Here is a 22,965-nt window from a genome sequence, read left to right as displayed (position 1 = left end):
GGTGAAGTGTCTTGGCCAAGGACACAACAATCGAGACTGTCGAAGCCGGGGCTCGAACCGGCAAACTTCCGATTACAAGGCGAACTCCCAACTCTTGAGCCACGATCGCCCCAATACAGCCCAAGACCAACTCCTTAAGGCTTTCCTAGAGAAATTTAAGGCTGCTGAGGGCACTAATTTCTATACTGCACACCAAAGTTTAAAACATGACATTTCCTGTTCCCACTAAGTGGCGCTCTCCCCAATGTCAAATGCGTTGCATTGATGGGCTCATGACTTTTTTGTTTGTCAAAATTTGGGCAAAATTTTATTCATGTAGCTCAAAGTTTGTGTTCTTGGGACTTCATTTAACAATGTATAGGTGGCGCTCCAGACCATTTTGCAATGCTCATATGTGAAACCATTAAAACACGTAATTTTTCACCAGACCTGACATGTGTGCAAAATTTCATGAGTTTTTGAGCATGGTAAACTTGTGCTTTTGTTTTCACTAAATATTATTAATAGTAATATTATTATTATTAATAAACGAAACAGATACAAAAGGGCCTTCGCGGTCTCAGGGCTCGGGCCCCAATTAAGGCACAACAATTCTAATTTCCAGATTTCGGTTTTTCACAACATAAAACTTTTTAACCAATACATACAATAAATAATATAAATATATAAACGGAGCAAACCATATCCAGTGATAAGAATGTGCTGTAGACTTTAAAGTCACTTTTAATCCAAATGGTACAGTAGCCTCAGAGAAAACATTAGAACATGTACATAGAAGCCAGTTTACTTTACCATAAACTATATGGGTGTGCATCTATTTCTGCATATTTAGCAAAAATGTGCCATTTCTTCGCTCAGTGAAATGATGGTTAAGCTTCAGCAGCAGTTTGCTCTCAAGGTTCTTGCTGTGGAGATGTAACTGTTTAACAGTGAACAGGAGTCCTGCCTTACTAAGAAGTCCTTCACAGGCTCCAGATGCAGGAAGAGCTGTATTGATTTTAAATGACAGGTTCTTGATGTGGGGAAAGACATGCAATAGATTCACACCTCCAGTAAACAGACATGAAAGGTACCTCTCCTGCTACTCGGCTCCTGGCTTTCCTGACCCCATGGATCCAAAGAAGTCATCTTCATCAGACAGGCTGCTGTTTGTGCTGGCCTCATCCAGCTCTGTGTCTAGGTGATGTCTGATGAAGTTCAGACCTGTGGAAAGATGTATGGTTTTCAAAAGAATGAGGTCTGGGCATTACAGTGCTGTATAGCCTGCCAAGCTGCGCATGTTTGGCATAAAAATGTTGTCACACTGGAGATGTTTTTTACTAACTCTTGTTGAAAAACAAAATGTTGTCATTCATATCCCGCACAAACAGTTTGCAATGAATTCCAGATTAAGTTTAAAATAGGAACGTATGCAAGGCTAAGCAGTGCTAGCTAATAGATCCTCCTTGCACGTTTTGGCTGTTACTCCAGGGAAAGACGAGAAAGACGGTGATGAAAGCCGTGACTGGATGCAAAAAGATGAAACCCCGTCCCTTCCAACCAAAGGGAAGGGAGACGGATGAAGCTAGCCTCCTAACACAGGCTGTTTAAACTAAAGCTGCTGTTTCACATAATAAACCCTGTCAACCGCAGCATTGCCTTCTGATTTAAATGGTAAATGGCCTGTATTTGTATAGTGCTTTACTTAGTCCCTAAGGACCCCAAAGCACTTTACACTACATTCAGTCATTCACCCATTCACACACACATTCACACACTTTAACAGTTAAAGCAGTAGAGACAAGCTGTGTTTACATTTGCGTGGAACTCTAACTTCATTAACCAGGCTAGCTGTTAGCTTATAGCTCACACAGTTTGTGGGTGATAGGTTATCTCAAACTTATCTCACCACAACGTGGCGCCGAAAATATGATGTGATTCTAGTTTGGTCAAACTCAGGAAGGAAGGAGGAAACCGCCTCCATATCCCGGCAGTCATGTGACGGACCTCTCCACAGGGAAGAAGTGAACAAGGCAAAGGAGGTCCAGTATCCTAAAACTATTAAACATGCCCTCACTGCAACACACCAGAATAAAATTATTAGGTCATTAGCGAGTACTTGACTGCATGCTGAGGTGGCAATTCAGCCATTTAATTCATGTGTGTTGGACTACAGACATATCAAAAAGTTGTTGACACAACATTAGACTGAAGTCCACCTAGTAGGGCTGGGCGATATGACCCAAAATTCATATCTCGATATTTTTTAGCTGGATGGCGACATAAGATATATATCTCGATTTTTTTTTTTTAAAGCCATAAGTTAAGAACAAAAAGAGAGTTCTTAGTCACACTGTGTCCCAGATGTCACACGGGCACTTTTATTTACATACAGCGTAGATGTACATGAAGAAATTACTCAAAAATAAATTATCAGCATTTATTAAATAATCATGGTCCATAAATAAAATAAAACAATGTTGTTTTTGTGCATAACAAAAAGCTCACAATTGTGCAGTCAAAATGTAAACTAATAGACGCTGAGCATAATAACAAAGAGACAGATTTCACAGCTGCACCACGTCTCTGAACAGGTGCCATTTGTGGTCCTTATACACACACAGTACGGTAATATTACATTGAAGCACAGTAGTATCACTCCGCGAGGCTCCTCCCCGGTAGCCGTAATTCTCCGACAATCCATCAAGCGGTGCAGCTCCGTAGCTTAGCAAAGTCATATTAAAACATTTTTTGACAGATTGCTGAGCGCTGTGTACCACATAAAATCGGTTCGCGGTCAGTGAGCACAACCAGAATTCATACATAGGGCGCACTGTCGAGTTTTGAGAAAATGAAAGGATTTTAGGCCGTGCAGCTCCTCCGGGCTGCATGTCGTTAGCGAGGTTAGCTCGCTAACACGTTGACACCGTCCGGCGATCCGCGGTAACTTGCTAACGGAGATTTTCCGCTTTCATCTTGTCATTGCCTGCAGGTGAAACTATGGGGGAGGGGGAGTTGTGTTCAGTGAAGGAGAGACAAAAGTGGATGAAAGAGAGGCAAACCTGCGGCTCCACAAGTATAATTATAACGTAACATAGACTATATCGATATAAACGATATTATCACATCTTATATCTCGTATGAAAATATATCGATATTTTTTAAAAAACTTGATATATCGCCCAGCCCTACCACCTAGCCACAGCTAAAAAGAAATTTAGAGTAAACTTACCTGGACACAGTTAGACAAGTTGAGTTTTTTCATGCTGAAATGTTGGTTTGTTGTGGCTCACACTGAAGTCACCGCATTATAAAGCTGTTCTTGTAAGCGAAACATTCTTTGTATTTGAGGCCAAGGGTGTTCATCCTCTTCAATTCTAGCGGAGATGGTTGCCTCTCCCATGTTATTATGTGTTTCTTCTTTCTTGGGCCACTCTGCCCGCCATAGTGAATAACTGGTCATGTGACTGCATGCCTACATCTGATTGGTGAAAGAGGTACAGGAAACTCCACTGGTGGCACAATCTGTTATTTCTAGTATTATCTAATGTTTGAAATTAATTACCATTTTTTTTAAGTAATGAGTCAAATATTGCCAAATATAGAAGAATAACAGTAGTTCCTTCTTCACAAATGTACTCCAGTATGAGTAAAAAGTATGGTGCAATAAAGGTACTGCTAGGAGTACTTCTTTTTTTCAAAAACGTACTCAAGTAAATGTAAAAGAGTAAATCAAACTCGTTACTATCCACCTCTGCAGGAGTGCCATGTTTAGCCAGATGTTCACTTAAATTGTTGGCTGTCTGAGTGGTGTCCAAAAAACGATATGGGCTTCATAGATAATTGGGAAACTTTCTGTAGGAAACCTGGTCTTGTTAGGAGAGATGGCATCCAACCTCCCAAAATATGACTATCCAGAGTTGAGACCAGAAAGCAGAGTTGCAGTCTTACACGCCTCTCTGCAGCTTCTCTCCTCCTGTTACCCCCCAAAACCCCATCTCCACAGAGACTGTGTCAGCTCCCAAACAGACAAAAAACAAACTAAAAACCAGCAATTTAAACACAAAATATATATATAGTACGCACAACAGCACAAAAGAGTAAAACAGGGAAATTTATTATATTATTATTATTATCATCTTCATGGTTATTATTATTTTTATTATTAAACATTAAGTCTCTCTCTTCCGAGTCTTTGTTAGTGTAGCCAAGTACAGGATAGGGTAGGGGAAATTAAAGTAAGATGGAGAGAATGCTCCAATAGCTAGATTCGTAGGGGGGATAAAGTGAGTTGCGTGGAGAAGAATGACTGGAGCCACAGGTAAAGTTGCTATGAATTGTATTAAACTATTTAGCAACAATTTAACAGCATTTCATGAACAGGAATGAAAACATAAAATATAATACAGTGACAGCAATAATAATAACAATCAGAATCCTATCTGAGCACAGATATGTCAGTCTTGCCGGCTTAATAGTCAGTGTTCAGTCAAGTCAAACCCAACAGGTCAAAAGTTTGTGATTGGTGCGATTTCATCCTACCGCACTGTTGCAATTGTTCATGAGAGAAGAGCAACCTGCCCTTCTGGGCCAACTCGGAATGGCTGTGGTTCAGTTCAAAGGGAAAGGCTCGCCATCTTCCTCGTCAGGAAGAGATCCAGGTCTCACGATCCCAAAAAAAAAAACCTAGCCTGTAAAAAACAGGACTATTACTAATTCAGTTCACACTCTAATGATATACATGGCCATATGTGTAAATAATGCAAGTGCTATAACAAAACAAGCACAAAACATTAATTCTAATTTCTAACTATAGTATATACAGTGCATCTTAATCATGAATGCAATCTTTAAATCACAATCAGCTTATTCTATCATCAATGTGCACATTTCTATCAGAGATCAGAAATAAACCATAAACTATGGTAGATTTTTTTTTTATTTTTTTTTACAGCATTGCCCTTTAACTGAATTACAGGAGCATTGCTTTACACTGCATAGCAATGAAGCAATATATTATTTACACTCAATGTACAAAATAGAATTACCAAAAGAATATACAAAAACTCACAGGCTGTAGTTTTACAGTATGTGGTAACCTATCAGCACAGTAAGAATACACATGGACATCTATCCAGTGCCGCTCGAGCATCAAATGTAACAAAATAAAGTAGATGTTGATAAGTTAAGATCAACATTAACTTATTCCATCATCTAATTTTAGTGCATTTAATATTCAACAAGTAATACTAGAACATCATCAGCACACAAGCTGAGTGCTCAAAATGGCTGAACTCCGTGAGAAACCCTGTGTGTTCTCCCACAGTGAAAACGTGGTCAGCTACAGCTGCAGCTATGAGCATTAGGCTAGTTAGCTTTTCAATTAGCCTGATTCGCCCAGTCCCAGTTTAACTCACCAGCACACTTCTAATGTTCAACTCTCAGAGAGGATCTTGTTCAACTCTCAGAGAGGATCTTGTTCAACTCTCAGAGAGGATCTTGTCCACTTCATCCGCTCCCGCGCAGATCTACAACATTGAAATTGGGCCATTATATTCCCTGTTAACTTCTTGTTAGCTTTTTAGCTTCAAGGTTAGCTTAACAGCTTCTGACTCACCGCGATGGTTTCAAGGTCCAAAATGTTCACAATAAATCAGGTCCGTTTCTCCAAGGTCCATGCAGATCTCCGGTATGGATATTTGCTCAATTTATCAAGTTAATAGTTATTTTCCAGCGAAAAGCTTGGCGGTGAAAACCAGCGATGGTCTCGTGCTCCTCCGTCTCTCTCTGTGTCTGAGCATGTGACGGTACAGAGCAGGGGAAGGCGGGGCTTGTTCCTTCCTAACCAGTAGGGGTGTTAAATATACTCTTTGGGTTTTATTTAGAGCTGGGCGATATAAGATTTTTTCATATCACGATATGTTTTTTTCATTTCAGGCGATAACGATATCTATCACGATATAAGCCAAATAACTATATTTGTAAGATTTAAATGTGCCATTGCTCACAAGTAAAATGTGAAATAATCAGCAGCTTGTTTTTATTTAAATATTTATTTCCCATAATAAGTTCATCCATTAAGTGGACGCGAATGGATGGATGAAGTTCAACAGGGTAGATGTACTTAGGGAACATGAGACTTTTTCAGATAAATAAAGGCAAATATTGCAAACTACACAAAAGGCAGCCGCTAAAGCGTTTAAGTTTCAAAATAGAACAAACGAAACAGACTAAATTGTCAATTCCACTTAGAAACAAAATATTAATTCTAAAAATAAATCTTAGTTTGTTTTACAGAAGAACAGACAAAACTGACTAACTTTTGTCAATATCAAATAAACTGAGAACTAAAAGGAAATTCTCAATCTCTCCTTGTTGTATAGCTGAGCTTTTCAAACAGTTTTAACAGTTACTTTAGTCTGACAAAAGCCGAATGACGAATTAGCGCTTCCAGTCAGAGACGTGTCCACACGTACACGGGTATTTTTGAAAACGGAGACTTTCCGTTTCCGTTTTAAAAAATAATCCCGTCCACACATAAAGGCAGAAATGAAGAAAAACGCTGCTATGAACATGCCAAAGCAGCAGGTGGCGCTAGATTCCTAACCGTGCAGAAATGTTGGCCAATCAGAAGTCTAGAAGCCTCGGTGGGAAAAAGTAAACAAAGCTGGGGCACAGAAGCAGAACCGAGTCGTATGTGTGGACGGACAGTAACTGTGTGTATATGTAAGCATTTAAACACTGCAGAGAGTAGAATTAACAGTAACAGTATTGTAGAAGTTCATTTCACCGAAACAATAACGTGGCGCACAGTGTGACGCATGCACCAGTTTATTGTATTTCCAGACTTGCTTTCGGCACAATTTACAGTGCACGCTACTCTTTTTTTTTGAGATGCAAATGAGGAGACTTCACTCAGGCAAGTCTGCTGGACCAGACGGAGTGAGTCCCCTTGTCCTCAAGGCCTGTGCCCCCCAGCTGTGTGGAGTCTTTCATAAACTGTTTATGCTGAGTCTGAGTCTGCAGAGGGTCCCGGTGATGTGGAAGACATCATGCCTCGTCCCTGTACCAAAGACGCCTCGTCCCAGTGGCCCCCAGGATTACAGGCCCGTGGCACTGACCTCCCACATCATGAAGACCCTGGAAAGGCTCATCCTGGACCAGCTGCGACCCATAGTAAGACCACATCTGGATCCCCTTCAGTTCGCTTATCAGCCTCGTCTCGGAACAGAGGACGCCATCATCTACCTGCTCAATCGTGTCTACACCCATCTGGACCAGCCGGCGAGCACTGTGAGGGTCATGTTTTTTGACTTTTCCAGTGCTTTCAACACCATCAGGCCGACCCTCCTGGGTGATAAGTTAGCAGCGATGCAGGTGGATGCTTCTCTGGTGTCCTGGATTGTTGATTACCTGACAGGAAGACCACAATATGTACGTCTCCCACAGTGTGTGTCTGACAAGGTGATTAGCAACACAGGGGCACCACAGGGGACTGTCCTCTCCCCCTTCCTCTTCACCCTCTACACCACAGACTTCAGCCACTGCACAGAGACCTGCCATCTTCAGAAGTTTTCTGATGACTCTGCGGTGGTTGGATGCATCAGCAGGGATGATGAGACAGAGTACCGGGCTGTGGTCGACTCCTTTGTCACGTGGTGTGAGCAGAATCATCTGCAGCTCAACGTGGCAAAGACTAAGGAACTGATCGTGGACTTCAGGAAGACCAGGAAACACTTGACCCCTGTTTCAATCCAGGGGGTCAGTGTTGACATTGTGGAGGACTATAAATACCTTGGAGTACACATTGACAATAAACTGGACTGGGCTAAAAACACCACAGCACTTTACAGGAAGGGCCAGAGTCGTCTCTATTTTTTGAGGCGACTGAGGTCCTTCAACATCTGCCAGAAAATGCTGAGGATTTTCTATGAGTCTGTGGTGGCCAGTGCGATCCTCTATGCTGTTGCATGCTGGGGGAGCAGGCTGAGGGTCGCAGATGCCAACAGACTTAATAAACTGATCCGTAAGGCCAGCAATGTTGTGGGGATGGAGCTGGACTCCCTCAAGGTGGTGTCGGAGAGGCGGATGCTGTCCAAGATAAAGACAATGTTGGATAACACCTCCCACCCACTCCATGACATGTTGGTCAGTCACAGGAGCTCGTTCAGTGAGAGACTGAGATTACCGAAAAGCACCACTGAACGACACAGGAAATCATTCCTGCCTGTGGCCATCTCCCTGTACAACGCATCCACTTAACACACTGTTTGCTGCTACAACTACACATGTTTCTTTTCCAAATATTTATTTATAAGTGACTTATGTATGTATGTATGTATATATATGTATATATTGTACTATTCTTAGTTAGCATATTGTCTGTCTTGTCTTAATGTTGGTTTAAAATGGAGCACTGTAACAAAAAATAATTTCCCCCAGGGATCAATAAAGTATTCTGATTCTGATTCTGATTCTGATTCTCTGTTTTTTGTCAAACTTGAAATAGCCGAAATACCTTCACACTACGGAACTTCTGTGGCTCTTCCGTTCGACAATCTCTCCGGCATTGGAACCATCATCTGTTTTCTCTTCGGTAACCTTCGGTCACGCTCGGTTGATTTTTCTAGTCGGTGCACTCATTTCCTCCATTACCCGGGCGGTACGGTGGCTGGCTGCTTCCCAAACAAATACACATGTGCGGCTTGGCACTTGTGCTGTACGTAACAAGTCACGTGACGCTGCGGCTGTGATTGGTTCGGCTCTGCGCTACTTAATTTGGATTGGCTGACCTTTTTTCTTTTTTTTTAAGAGGACAAAAGCGGCGAGGTCTATCGCGATAGTTTAATTTCTCTAACGAGTAAAAGTTATATCGCGATACATATCGTTATCGTTCTATCGCCCAGCTCTAGTTTTATTCTTATATTTATAGTATTTATCTTTTATTATTGATTTATTTTTGATCAACTCAGTGATTAACAGAGTAATGATAAATCCCAATTAACAATAACATGTTGTAGTGCATTACTGAGTCGTGTAAACTCACTGGGTTACATTAGTATACTCTGCCTTACACACTGTACAACCTCATTAGTTCCCAGAATTTAACAAAATTATGCAAACTCTGCATCAAAAAAACTAAGTGAAGCTTACTTAAGATGACTGTTAGGACAACTTATTCATTGCAAGTACACTGCAATACAATACAAATTTATTAATATAGCACATTTAAAACCAGGGGTACACAAAGTGCTTCACGAAGCAATAGACAATAAATCATTATACTGAGCAATGAAAAATTAAAAACACAGTAAAATGAAGGACAAGCAAAATCATTAGTGAGTAGAGATAGGGAGAATACATAATAATCTAGGGAAAGATGCAGCGATTAAGAAATGAGAATTAACAAGGGGGTGGGGGGAGCTGGCAGGGGAGCTGGCCTTCCCTCCCCATCCTCCTCAGTTGCCTCCCTCTTCCCGCTCCACCACGCTCCACCACGCTCACCCACACATGCACGGCCTTGGGGTGCAGGTGTGTCACCAGGGTGCAGGGGAGGCACTCCCCCTCTGTCCCCTTCTGGCCACCTGTGCCTCAATTTTATTCTGCAAACTAGACATCCACATTACTCATACTCTCATAACACATACATATAGGTCCTTGGGGGTGGGCACGTTTTACAGGCTCCAGAGGATGGTCTGTGTATTCAAACCCATCTTTGGTGCTGGTGCCCTACCCTCAATTTTAAATGCATATAGACACTGAGGGTTTTTGGGAGGAGCCGTGCTGCTCTCTGGCAGCAGCACCATGCCCTCCTGTGTTTGAATTGCACTTTAGAACAGCACGCAGCAACACTACATAAGAGCGGGTGGAGGGCGGTTTGGGGTCCTCTCCCACACCCGTTCTGTTAACTGTCAGGGCTGGGGTGCTGGGAGGAGGTGCTGGCCGTCAGATTGGGGTTTGGGATGCGGGGGTACCTGGACCTGGGATATAGAATATGTTTGGGGAGTGTGAATGTGTGTAGAGTGTCTATTTGTGGCTGCTTGGTGACCTCTCGTTTGGGGCTCTCCTCAGCTCTTCCCAGGAGGGTGGCACAGTTGCCCCTTTGGTGGTCCTCCTTGGGTCCTCGTACTCTGGGGCCTCTGGATGTCTGGGGCCTGGATCTCCTCCATACCTGCTTCATGCCCTGGGGGGGCGGTGCTATGGCTCCCCACACTCCCTAGCAGATCGTTACATGGAGAAACCTTTTGAATACAAGCGTGCTGATCCACACAGGTGTGCACACAGGTGTACACCCGTGTGCACACAGGTGTACACACGGGTGTTCACAGACACAAACTTCACCTTTTTTGGCTGCTACCCCAAAGCACATTGTGCACTGTCGATCTTGTGTGCTGCACAATAACATTTAATATTTAGTATCTACTGTTATCTACTGCTAGCTAGTTTGTTGTGATAGTGTTGTATTTATTATGTTGCTCTTTCTTGCTTGTTTTCTCTTCTGTTTTTTTTCTCCATACAGGTGATCCAGGTGTTTTGTTTTCCCCCCTTTCTCACCATCTCTTCTCCCCTCTATTTTTCTTTCTCTCCATCTTTTTCTTTCTTTCTTTCTCCCTGTCCTATCCCCCAGTCATGTCTGTCCCGTCTGTAACAACCGAAAATCTAATAAAATAAATACACAATTATAATTAAGGTCAATTAAATGGACCAATATGGCAAGGCCATGATGATCCACTTGGTAAAGTAAATCTGCTTGGCATCTTTCTTGGCCTTCAAAAAACATGTCACGGCTGCGCAGCAGTCATGTGGTGAATTGAGAAAAGGATCCAAAATGCTGGCACTGGCTAGGGTGCGAGTGAAAGTTTATTTACAGAGGTGATAAGGTGACAAAAACAGGATGAGCAGAGCTGGGAGTAAACAAACCTAAACTGGGGAAAACTAAAGAACTCGGAGAGACGCAGACTGAACACCAGGTTAAAAATTGAGCCTCAAAGCTAGAGAAGGTGGGAGAAGGTGGGAGAAGGCAGTCGCCGAAATGTAAGTTTGTTTTTAAAGACCATGGTTCCACCATTCCCTGTGAGTCTTGGTAATCTGAAAAAAAAACACAGTCAGGGGGAAGACGTTTGGAGAAGCCTCCAAAAATTTGATTCTGTTCATCTGGAAAGGAGCTCACTGGAGCGAATCCAAGTTTCGGTCAGGAACAACACATCCAGATGTAGAGTAAGGAAAAGATTATTTATAATGAATGCTTACTACGCTTCCTGATGGACCTCTTAAACAGGGTGGGTGGAGGCAAGCAGATTGTTTAGGCAGACAGGTACACAGCAGTGTAGCGTCTCCAAAATCCCGATGTGGATCCGACTCATGAAAAAGCGGTCGCTGGAAATTTAACCAAGTTAGCCGATCATATGTGATTAATGTGTTATTCTCAGAGAGGCACAAAGCTAAAACAAGAATAAAAAGCACACAACAGTCAAAATAAAAAGTACGAAAACAGAAACGGGGGTAACAAGAGGTAGGAGGACACCTCTTGTTACACAGTACAGAGTACTAAGAATGAATTGATGTTCTTGACTATGCAATACTAATTGTTTACTCACTGGCAAACATTTCAAGTGCTACTAAATTAAAAAAAACAATTTGTGGTAGCATACTATTTTAAATTTTGCTTACACACAAATTAAATGCAAGTCAGTCCAACTTTTATTTTCAATAGCAAAAATCCAGAGGGAGAAAAACCAGAAAATTATTTAGAAGCTGATTTGATCCTTAATGGCTGTGCAGCCATTATAACTTACAACACAGAAGGTCAATGTTGACCTCATACAACCAAATTAGACTAGCACATTCCTACAAGCAGGGCTCTAGACAAATTTTTTGCCACGGTTGCACTTGTGTGCCTAACTTTTTTTAGGCACACCAGCACAAAAGTTAGGTGCATCCAAATTGTTCAACTGCATTGCTTAAAACCGCAGTTTTACATGTGCACTTTTTCGGGGGGGAAATTGCTGTCCATACAGACAATATTGATTTGTAAATAATTAACTAACAGTCTTGTCAATACAAAGTTCTTTATTTGGAGCACAGTTCTACAAGATAAGTTACTGAAAAAGTGCTTGTGCTTAAAGTGCTTTGGCTCTCTTTGGTGATATTGTAGACAATGTCAGAGCTGGCTATGAATTTCAGATGGATCAGGCCTTAACTTAACAAAAAAGTTATCAATCGTTCTTTTCATTTTTTCTCATTACCCATAGCTACATCCACTTCTGTCAGGCCAAGGCTGCTCACTGGGGCTGGGTACCATCACTGATTTCTACAATCCATTCGATTCCGATTCACAAAGTCCTGATTCTATTCAATTTTGTCTCAGACATTCAGAAATATTATAATTCTGATCCTTTATCAGTACTGACAATTGTGAGACTTCATCAGAGGTGTGAGCATCACAGCAGATGTCTTTGTGTCAAAGAAACTGAGAATAAAACACAGAAAAACATGAAGGAGATTTTCCTGGTTTTTAGCGGCCGGCAGCGCTGTAAGCAACGGTAGACTGGTGGGTAATAAGCGAATGAATAATGCAGAAAACAGAGATTTGAGATGGGAAACTGTTCTTGAAGTACACAGAGAGAGAGAGAACTGTGCATGAAGTGTGATTTTATCGTGGTGGAAGCAAAACAGCAAAAGTAAGAGTTAATAAATGACGACATTTATCAAATGTGAATCATAGTTTGGATCTTCTTTTGCTGCTAGTCAGTGAATTTTGGTTGGAGACAGACAAAACCTGCAGCTCAGAATCAGCGCAAAAACACGTAAACTCAATGGCCGTCGGGTGAGAAAGCCGAGAAAGACAAAGCTGATTCTGATGCGTCAGGTCTGCTCTGTGTTTACTTCTTTGTGCAGAATCCGTGTACCTGCTCTCATTTGCTGTTTGGTGGTTGTTGAAATAGTTCTGAGAGCTTTAACCTGAAATTCTGGCAAAATACAGTAATATTTAAAAGTCGATTCAGGATTTAATGAATCGATATCGCTTTATTCAAGCTATTCAGAGAGGTCCCGCCCCTGACTATCTCTGATTGGTTTAGACCATGATAGGGGCATAATGTGTTGCAGGGAATTTTTTTATTTTATTTTTTTACTCGAAAAGTTGGTCGCACTGGTGCAACCTAGGATTTTTTTTTAGTCGCACCATTGAAAAATTTGGTCGCATTTGGACCAAATTGGTTGCACTCCAGAGGCCTGTACAAGTCTGCTCAAAGAAGTCCTGCCATTAATTAATGCTTCAGTCTTAAATATGATCAACCTATCTCTAATAATCAGCTATGCACCACAGGCCTTCAAGCTGGCTGTAGTTAAACCTTTACTCAAAAAGCATCTCTAGGCCCAGCAGTCTTAGCTAATTATAGGCCAATCTCCAACCTTCCTTTATATCAAACATCCTTGACAATTCTTTCAGTGGTGCAAGTTTCAGTCACTGTTAAAATGTCCTGTTTATATGGTTGAAACCTGCAGTCAGCTGAGACTGAATAAGTCACCTGATGCTGATGAAACATTTCTCCCACTGAAAATGTCCAGATGAACACAGTCAACTTTAGGGATTTCCTTACTTGGAGCATGAGCGTGCATCAAGACACCACTGTGCGATGTAACAGGAACAGGAAGTGATACTGAGATACGAGGGTTTTGTTGACCAGTTGATGTACTCACATGTTACCTTGTTTACCTATTTATCTGTATTCGTGTTGTGTGTCCCTCAGTGTGTGCACAGAGATCTGGCGGCGAGGAACATTCTAGTGTGCGAGGGGAAGCTGGTGAAGGTCTGTGACTTTGGTTTGGCCAGAGACCTGCTGAAGGACCAGGATTACATCGCCAGGGGAAACGTTAGTTAACCAGTTCAGTCAACTATACTGAGGGCTCCTGACATCATCAGGTCAGGTGTTCACCTGTGCACCCACCTGTGTGTTTCAGAGCTTCCTGCCGCTGAAGTGGATGTCTCCAGAGAGCATCTTCCAGAACATTTACAGCTCGCAGAGCGATGTTTGGTCCTATGGAGTTCTGCTGTGGGAGATATTCTCTCTGGGTAACCCAGTCTGTCACACCAGTGTCCGGCAGCCTCGCCTCTGTCAGTGCGCCCCAGGGTGGCTGTGGCTACAATGTAGCTGCCATCACCAGTGTGTGAATGTGTGTGTGAATGGGTGGATGACTGGTTGTGTAAAGCGCTTTGGGGTCCTTAGGGACTAGAAAAGCGCTATATAAATACAGGCCATTTACCCATTTACCATTAACAGGGGGTGGACTGGTTGAAGTTTATTGATTCTTCTTGCTGACCTTTACCCTTTAAAGTTATACACACAGTTTTAATTTGAAGTTGTAAATTGGTCATTAACTGGAAACCAGTTCAAAACCAGGAAACAGATCCAGCAGCTGGAACAAACCATTACCAGCAACCTCACAGCCCAGAAGAACAGACTTAACTTTAATCAAAGAGAAAAAAGGGAATTTATTGTACATTTCAATCAAAAACAAGAACAAAGGTCCAGACGTCGCTGTGAGATCTCCTTCAGCCTCACACTTCCCTCTGGTCGACTGTGACAGGTGTGTCTGCTCACTACTGTCAGCCTCGTCTCCGCCCCCTCACCACAGGGTTTCTGTGTTTTGGTCCCAGGCTGCAGCCCGTACCCCGACCTCCCCATGACCCAGGAATTCTACTCTGCTCTGAAGAGAGGATACAGGATGAGTCGACCCGACCACGCTCCTGAGGACATGTATGACACAACGCATGCAGGCGCACACATCAGCTTCCTGTGACAACGCTCAGCATGACCCTCTGCACTTTTCGGTCTGCAGGTACGACGTGATGAAATGCTGCTGGGAAGAGAAACCTCAGTCCAGACCTTCATTCTCTTTACTGCTCATCGCAATGGGCAACATGCTGACTGACGACTATAAACAGGTACCAACACCTGCCTCAGGTAAGCATCACACACCACCTGACCCAGGAGACGCTGATCATGTTGTTGTGTGTCAGCGTTACCTGCAGATTGCCGAAGACTTCCTGAAGGGAGGAAATCCAGCTGTGCACCGATACAAGCAGAGTTTATCCAGAGGTGCAGAGGAGCAGGAGGACACGCACGGTAACACACACAGTAACACAGACACAAACACAGTAACACACGCTAACACACTCTCGCACAGTAACACACACGGTAGCACACGCGGTAACACTCACTCGCACATACAAAAACAAAATCACACAGAGACACACACGCACACACACAGTAATACATACACAGACACACACACACTGAATTACACACAGACCCACACACCGACAGACACACACGGACACACAGATTTACACACACCCACAGACACACACACACACACACACACACACACACACAGACACACATACAAAAACAAAATCACACATACAGACACACACATACACACACACACACACACACATACAGACACACACACACACATAGACAGACACACATACAGACACACACAGACACAGACAGACACACACACACACACACACACACACACAGACAGACACCCACACACCCCCACACACAGACACACATACAAAAACAAAATCACACATACAGACACACACACACATAGACAGACACACATACAGACACACACACACACAGACACAGACACACACACCCACACACAGACACACATACAAAAACAAAATCACACATACAGACACACACACACACACAGACAGACACACATACACACAGACACAGACACACATACAGACACACACACACCCACAGACAGACACACACACACACACAGACAGACACACACACACCCACAGACAGACACACATACAGACACACACACACACACATACAGACACACATACACCCACAGACAGACAGACACACATAATAATAATAATAATAATAATAATAATGGATTGGATTTATATAGCGCTTTTCAAGGCACCCAAAGCGCTTTACAATACCACTATTCATTCACTCTTACATTCATACGCTGGTGGAAGCAAGCTACCGTTTGTAGCCACAGCTGCCCTGGGGCAGACTGACAGCCATATCGCGCCATCGGCCCCTCTGGCCAACACCAGTAGGCAAGTAGGGTAAAGTGTCTTGCCCAAGGACACAACGACTAGGACAGAGAGCCCAGGGATCGAACCGGCGACCTTCTGGTTACAGATGCAATTCCCAACCCCCTGAGCCACGGTCGCCCCGACATACACACACACACACACCCACACACAGACAGACACACATACAGACACACACACAGACACATACACACACACACACACACACAGACAGACACACACACACACACACACACACACACACACACACAGACACACATACAGACAGACACACACGCACAGACAGACACACATACAGACACACACACACACACACGCACAGACAGACACATACAGACACACACAGACAGACACATACAGACACACACACACGCACAGACAGACACATACAGACACACACAGACAGACACATACAGACACACACACACCCACAGACAGACACACATACAGACACACACACACACACACGCACAGACAGACACATACAGACACACACAGACAGACACATACAGACACACACACACGCACAGACAGACACATACAGACACACACAGACAGACACATACAGACACACACACACCCACAGACAGACACACATACAGACACACACACACACACAGACACACATACACACACAGACAGACACATACAGACACACACACACCCACAGACAGACACACATACAGACACCCACAGACACAGACAGACACACATACAGACACACACACACCCACAGACAGACACACATACAGACACCCACAGACACAGACAGACACACATACAGACACACACACACCCACAGACAGACACACATACAGACACCCTCAGACACAGACAGGTCACTTTTGAAAGTTAAAGAAGTTTAAAACAAATCCCGCCCCCTTTCTTCACAGCAAGTGCCACCTCTCAGGTAAACAGGCCAGAGGCGGAGCCAGTAGAGGCAGGTTCCTCGCATGTCGCTTACATTCTGCCCGTTACCGAAGTCACAATTGAAAGCAGCGGTGGCGCTGCGCTGGACGCAGTCAGGTACGAAACCATGTGATGCTGTCAGGTACGATCCTGCAGGCTACGATGCCTTTGAGGATGATTGAGATGATGCTGTGTTTTCTCTGCAGCCCTTCGATGTCAGACTCTCCCGCCATCTCATACTCTCCCGAAGTGACATCATCAGAGAACAGACAGGAAGCTGTGGGGCCTGAGGAGGAGAGTCGTCTGTGAAGGTTTCACCTGCCTGAAAGTCTGGGGCAGGGTTTAAATAACCCATGCATCTCTGCAGAGGGGGCTCCTGTGCCCTGAGTATGGACTGTAGGAGGTTGTGTAACCTTTTTACCTGCAAAGCTTGTTTAGGTCACAGAGTCAGAGTGTGCTGAGTGTGCAGCAGGTCCTGATTCACATTTATAAACTTTAGTATCCTCATGTACTCTGACTTTTCTATCTGTATATCCAAACTGCTGGCCCGTGTCAGGACTGAAGCTCCCATTAAAATGTACTCGTGGATCAGACTGTTCTGATGCTTCCTCATGAGAAACACAACACACACACATATCAGGGTCAACAACAGTCAGCTCACCTCCAATGTTCAGGTGGAGGTTCAGGTGAAGCTAGCAGCTACAGCCACCTGTTTCACCATCCACATCAGTCACAGAGGCCACACCCCTAATAATGCCAAGTTCAATACAATTTCTGAACATGAAGCTGCTTTGGTATCTATATAGACCAGTTTGTGTATCAGGCTGTGAGCATGTTTATTTTAACATTGGAGTCTATGACTCACTGCTGCCTCTGCTGGACACCAGAGGCACTGCAGTTTTCAGGATTTCTTATTTTTGGTTAGGTGCTGGTGGTGGAGAAGAATATTTGAGTTTTTAAGTTTAAACCAGATTCAATTCAATTTTATTTATACAGAGCCAAATCACAACAGTCATCTCTTATAAGGTAGACCCTACAATAATACATGCAGAGGGAAGGTGACAAAGAGAAAAAAACTCTTAGTGTCAGCACGTGAGGACAAGAAACCTGCAGCAGGTGGAGGAGGAGGTTCCCCCTGCAGGTGAGAGCTCAGTATAAAGGGACCTCAGAGCCCTGGAAGCCACGTCCTCTGTGCCAGCTGCATTTCTTCTGCTTCCTGTTGGAGAGCTGGAGGGCAGAAATGTGCTGAATGTCTGAAAATGTTTCCTGTGAAAAGAAGAATCGCTGTGACTCAGCTTCTTCCTCATTTATCCCGCAAAGTTAAAATATTGTGTTAGAAGGCAGCAGGCAAGGGGTTAAAGGACCTCCACGTTACCGCTGTTTACTCCCTGAACTGTGAGAAAGCTCATTAAACCCAAGAAAACCTACTAAGATCTTGATTGTCGTCACACCATGGATCCCCGAGCAGCTTCCAGGGTTTTTGCTCATTTTAGCAACCGCAGGTTTGAGGCTGACCACAGGAAGTCCCAGAATAATGACATTATTTCACAGACAGTAACACAGACTCTGCCTTAATGAAACTAGACCTCAGGCCCTACAATGAGTCCACCTGTGGTCATGGAAACCAGCTGACAGGTACAGGTGTGCCGCTCCCAGCAGGGTGCTGGTCCCCCAAACATGCCAAAAACCACATTAATATCAGATAGAGGTCAGCTGACCGCCTGACCGCCTGACCTCACCACAGAGCCCGAGTCAACCACACCACCATACACACAGAGAGGGGAACCCATGGAAACAATAACCCCAAAGCAGATGGTTTGGTCCACCTGTTGGACCTTTACTCCAACCACCTCACACCACTCTTTGGTTCAAGCAGGAATTGCAGCATGCGACCTCTCAGTGACGTGGGCGCCATCATTAATCTGCTGAAGGAGCGAACCACCACTGACCAACGAGCAGGGAGGAGCACACGGGTGTACTGAGGCAGGTAAGAAATCATGTTAACCACAGAGGTGTGTGTTCAGCTAGACGTCGACCTCATCGTCTCCAAACATCATCATCATCATCGTTTATTTATATAGCACTTTAAAAACATACAAGGCTGACCAAAGTGCTGAACAATAGAAACATAATAGATACCATAAGAATTAATAAATACGATAAAATAATAAACATAGCGAAAACAATAAAATATAAGTAAAGTCAGTCAAACACTGAGTCAAAAGCCAGTGAATAAAAATGCGGTTTCAATCTGGATTTAAAAACCATCACTGATGTCGATCGCCTAATGTGAAGAGGAAGATTATTCCAATGCTTAGGAGCCACGATAGAGAACGCTCGGTCTCCTCTCAGTTTCAGCCGTGATTTGGGGACTGAGAGCCACAGCTGACCGGAGCGAACGAGTGGGGACATAGGGCTTCAGCAAATCAGACAAATCTTTCTTTCTTTCTTTCTTTCTTTCTTTCTTTCTTTCTTTCTTTCTTTCTTTCTTTCTTTCTAAATATGCAGGTGCCAGACCATTTAAAGATTTAAAAACCAATAAAAGAACTTTAAAATGAATCCTAAATTCAATTGGAAGCCAGTGCAGGTAGGCCAGAACCGGAGTAATGTGCTCAAATTTCCTTTTACCAGATAAAAACCGTGCCGCAGCATTCTGGACTAGTTGCAGGCGTGTCAGAGTGGCCAGCCCAACCCCTATTAAAATGGAGCTGCAATAATCCAAGCGTGAGGTTATAAAAGCGTGGATAACAGTCTACAAATCATGCCTTGAAAGAAAAGGTTTAACCTTCGACAGACGCCTGAGGTGATAGAATGATGATTTCACCACCCCATTCACGTGACCATCAAAGGTAAGTGCAGAGTCGATTTTTAACCCAAGATTGGTAATCGAGCTCTTCAGGTGAAGGGTCAGAGCAGCAAGTTCAACATCAGGGATATCAGAGGAACGATTCGGGCCAAACAGAATTGCTTCCGTTTTACGTTCATTAAAATTTAAGAAGTTTTGAGCCATCCATGACTTAACATCACTAAGGAAATCAAGCAGGAGTCTAATTGGAGAGCTATCAGAATGACTGAAAGGAAAATGAAGCTGGCAATCATCAGCATATAAATGAAATTGAAGACTTCCGGCTTGAGTGAACGCTTGCGCGCCTGGCTGGCGCGCCTGGCTGGCGCGCCTAACCCTAACCCGTTTTATCCTATTTTAAAGTGTCCTTGGGTGACTTGAAAGGCGCTCATAAATAAAATTTATTATTAGCATTATTATTGTTATTAAATAACACTTTGTGTTTACGAAAGATCGCACCCAGTGGCAGGAGATACAATCTAAACAGTAATGGCCCAAGAATAGATCCCTGTGGTACACCCCACGGCAGAGGGGCCACAGAGGACGATGACGAGCCCAACTTAACACAGAAGCTCCTGTTGGAGAGATATGATTTTATCCACAGGAGTGCCAAGCCAGAAATGCCCACACAAAGCTGTAATCGAGAGATCAGCAGGTCGTGATCCACTGTGTCAGATGCAGCAGTCAGCTGTCTCTGTGCTATGAAACGGCTTAAAGCCGGACCGAAAAACTTCAAACATTTGAGAGTTGTTTAGATAATCCATCAGCTGAGTGTGAACAACCTTTTCCAAGATCTTACTCAGAAAAAGAAATTTAGAGATGGGTCTAAAGTTTGACTGAACTGAAATATCTGAGCCTGGCTTTTTAAGTAAGGGATGAATAACTGCAAGCTTAAACTCGCTTGGTACTTGACCTGACAAGAGGCTGGTATTAATTAGGTTCAGAATACGTGGTCCAACAGCAGGAAACACTTTTTTTAGAAAACGGGGATGAGCGACATCATTCGGAGAACCACACGGGTTAGCAGTTAACACAAGCTTCTCTAGTTCAGGTAGAACAATTAATTTAAACGGGGAACATGCACAGCCAGGCCAACAGAAGATAAAGTGGAGGATCTCAAACTGGCAACCTTATCCACAAAGAAATTAAGAAACTTATTACACATAACCTCAGGAGATTGCAGATCATCAGTCTGAGTGAACGCCACCATTCACACTGGGCGCCGAGCATGAACCCATGAATCAGCTCACTGTGACTCAGGTCGGGTCCTGCTGTGGACAGTTTTTGCTGTGGCTGTTTTTTCTGTGGACGGTTCTTCTGTGGGTGGGGTCTGTCTGCTCGGCTTGTTTCAGAAGCTTTTGTGTTTCATTTCCAGGCCGCTCGTTTTTGCAGCCCAAACCATTTGTCCCACACTGGGTGAGGATGCCGAGTCTCGCTGTTACCTGAGGGGTCACACTCCCTCCACCCGCTCGGTTTATTGTCAGTCCTCACGTCTGATTGGTTATTTAAGCTGTGATAGAGAAAACTGATGTCTACCTGAAACTTTATTGTTTTATGAACTCAGTCAGCTGCTTCAGGTGGAGCAGGAGGGGAGGAGTCAGAGGGATCACCTGGCAGAGTCTGTTAAACAACTTCATCTAATCTCCGGATGAACAAAGTCAGAGTTTATTCTGAACTTGCGTCCTGGATCAGGAACCAGGTGGAAAGCTCTGTTTGTAGCCCAGAGGCAGAACTTGACCCTTGTATCTGTACTCAAAGGTGCATCACCATAGTAATTTATACTGCAAACATTACCTACTCCACACCTGGGGCCCGTTCTTCGTGCGTCGCTTACTACATCCAAGATCAAATGACACACCCAAGACCAAATCATCGCGCTAACTGTGAGCTCGCTAATCCGGTTCTCCGAACACACCTGCTGTTGACGATTAGTGCAGCTGGATGAAGTAATGTGAGATCACTGGGTGTCGTAAAAGGGGCTACGCATCAATAGTAGAAACATTGATCGGCAACCCTCTGATTGGTCGGCGAAAATGTCGAAGGAGAGCGCTCGGTATTTTTCGGCAGCAGAGCAAGAACTCTTGATTGAGGGATTTCAGGAGTTTCAGAGTTTAATCAGAACGCAAGGGAACACTGCAAAGGCTGCGAAAGCAAGGAGAGAGGGCTGGCAGAAAGTTGCTGACAAATTAAACTCGTAAGTGATTTAATAATAACAATAATAATGGAGTGGATTGATATAGCGCTTTTCAAGGCACCCAAAGCGCTTTACAATACCACTATTCAGTCACTCTCACATTCACACACTGGTGGAGGCAGCTACAGTTGTAGCCACAGCTGCCCTGGGGCAGACTGACAGAAGCCAAAATCAAATCAAATCAAATCACTTTTATTGTCACATCACATGTGCAGGTACATTGGTACAGCACATGTGAGTGAAATTCTTGTGTGCGAGCTTCACAAGCAACAGAGTTGTGCAAAATACAAGAATGGCTACATCTGAAACTAATAAATATATGTACAATATATAATAGTATATGCATTTCTGGATGTGTATACTAAATATTTTTCTACGTGTGTGTGTGTGTGTGTGTGTGTGTGTGTGTGTGTGTGTGTGTGTGTGTGTGTGTGTGTGTGTACACATATTTTACAAATTAAATAGAGTAAACAATAAATAAAATATATAAAAATATACAGAGTTGAATATGTGCAAAACAAGTGGCATTTATATACAGTGTGGAGTGCATAATGTTGAAGTTCCAGTAGTGAAGCTGAGGTGTCTATGACGTGTTCAGCAGTCTGATGGCCTGGTGGAAGAAGCTGTCTCTCAGTCTGCTGGTACGGGACCGGATGCTGCAGAACCTCCTTCCTGATGGAAGCAGTCTGAACAGTTTATGGCTGGGGTGACTGGAGTCCTTGATGATCCTCCCCGCTTTCCTCAGGCACCGCTTCCTGTAGATGTCTTGGAGGGAGGGAAGCTCACCTCCAATTATCCGTTCAGAGCACCGCACTACTCGCTGGAGAGCTTTGCAGTTGTAGGCGGTGCTGTTGCCATACCAGGTGGTGATGCATCCAGTGAGGATGCTCTCAATGGCACAGTGATAGAAGGTCCTGAGGATGCGGGGGCTCA

General features: G+C 43.7%; 1 protein-coding gene and 1 long non-coding RNA gene across 8 annotated transcripts in view; one reads left to right on the top strand and one right to left on the bottom strand.

Annotated features, from left to right (window-relative positions):
• The window catches only part of LOC308387381 (platelet-derived growth factor receptor beta-like), a 49,104-nt gene extending 31,529 nt beyond the window's left edge, over positions 1 to 17,575 (top strand). For all 7 annotated transcript variants that reach the window (XM_080867387.1, XM_080867386.1, XM_080867382.1 and 4 more), the window contains 7 exons: positions 13,731 to 13,853; positions 13,942 to 14,053; positions 14,639 to 14,738; positions 14,821 to 14,926; positions 15,002 to 15,107; positions 16,978 to 17,110; positions 17,200 to 17,575. In XM_080867387.1, coding sequence (XP_080723513.1) covers positions 13,731 to 13,853; positions 13,942 to 14,053; positions 14,639 to 14,738; positions 14,821 to 14,926; positions 15,002 to 15,107; positions 16,978 to 17,110; positions 17,200 to 17,302 — 783 coding nt within the window. In that variant the 3' untranslated portion in view covers positions 17,303 to 17,575. The remainder of the gene's footprint in view (positions 1 to 13,730; positions 13,854 to 13,941; positions 14,054 to 14,638; positions 14,739 to 14,820; positions 14,927 to 15,001; positions 15,108 to 16,977; positions 17,111 to 17,199) is intronic.
• On the bottom strand, positions 3,669 to 6,831 carry LOC308387299. Its single transcript, XR_013969918.1, has 3 exons — positions 5,597 to 6,831; positions 5,397 to 5,507; positions 3,669 to 4,670 (listed from the first exon to the last, which is right to left on the bottom strand). It is a non-coding gene; the product is annotated as an uncharacterized lncRNA (long non-coding RNA).
• Positions 17,576 to 22,965: the final 5,390 nt, after the last annotated feature.

The sequence above is a fragment of the Rhamphochromis sp. 'chilingali' genome (assembly GCF_963969265.1).
Source record: "Rhamphochromis sp. 'chilingali' genome assembly, chromosome: 19".
In the NCBI taxonomy this organism is placed as follows: Eukaryota; Metazoa; Chordata; class Actinopteri; order Cichliformes; family Cichlidae; genus Rhamphochromis; species Rhamphochromis sp. 'chilingali'.
Note: the sequence above shows the minus strand (reverse complement) of the source record. Positions and strands in the feature narration are given on the sequence as shown.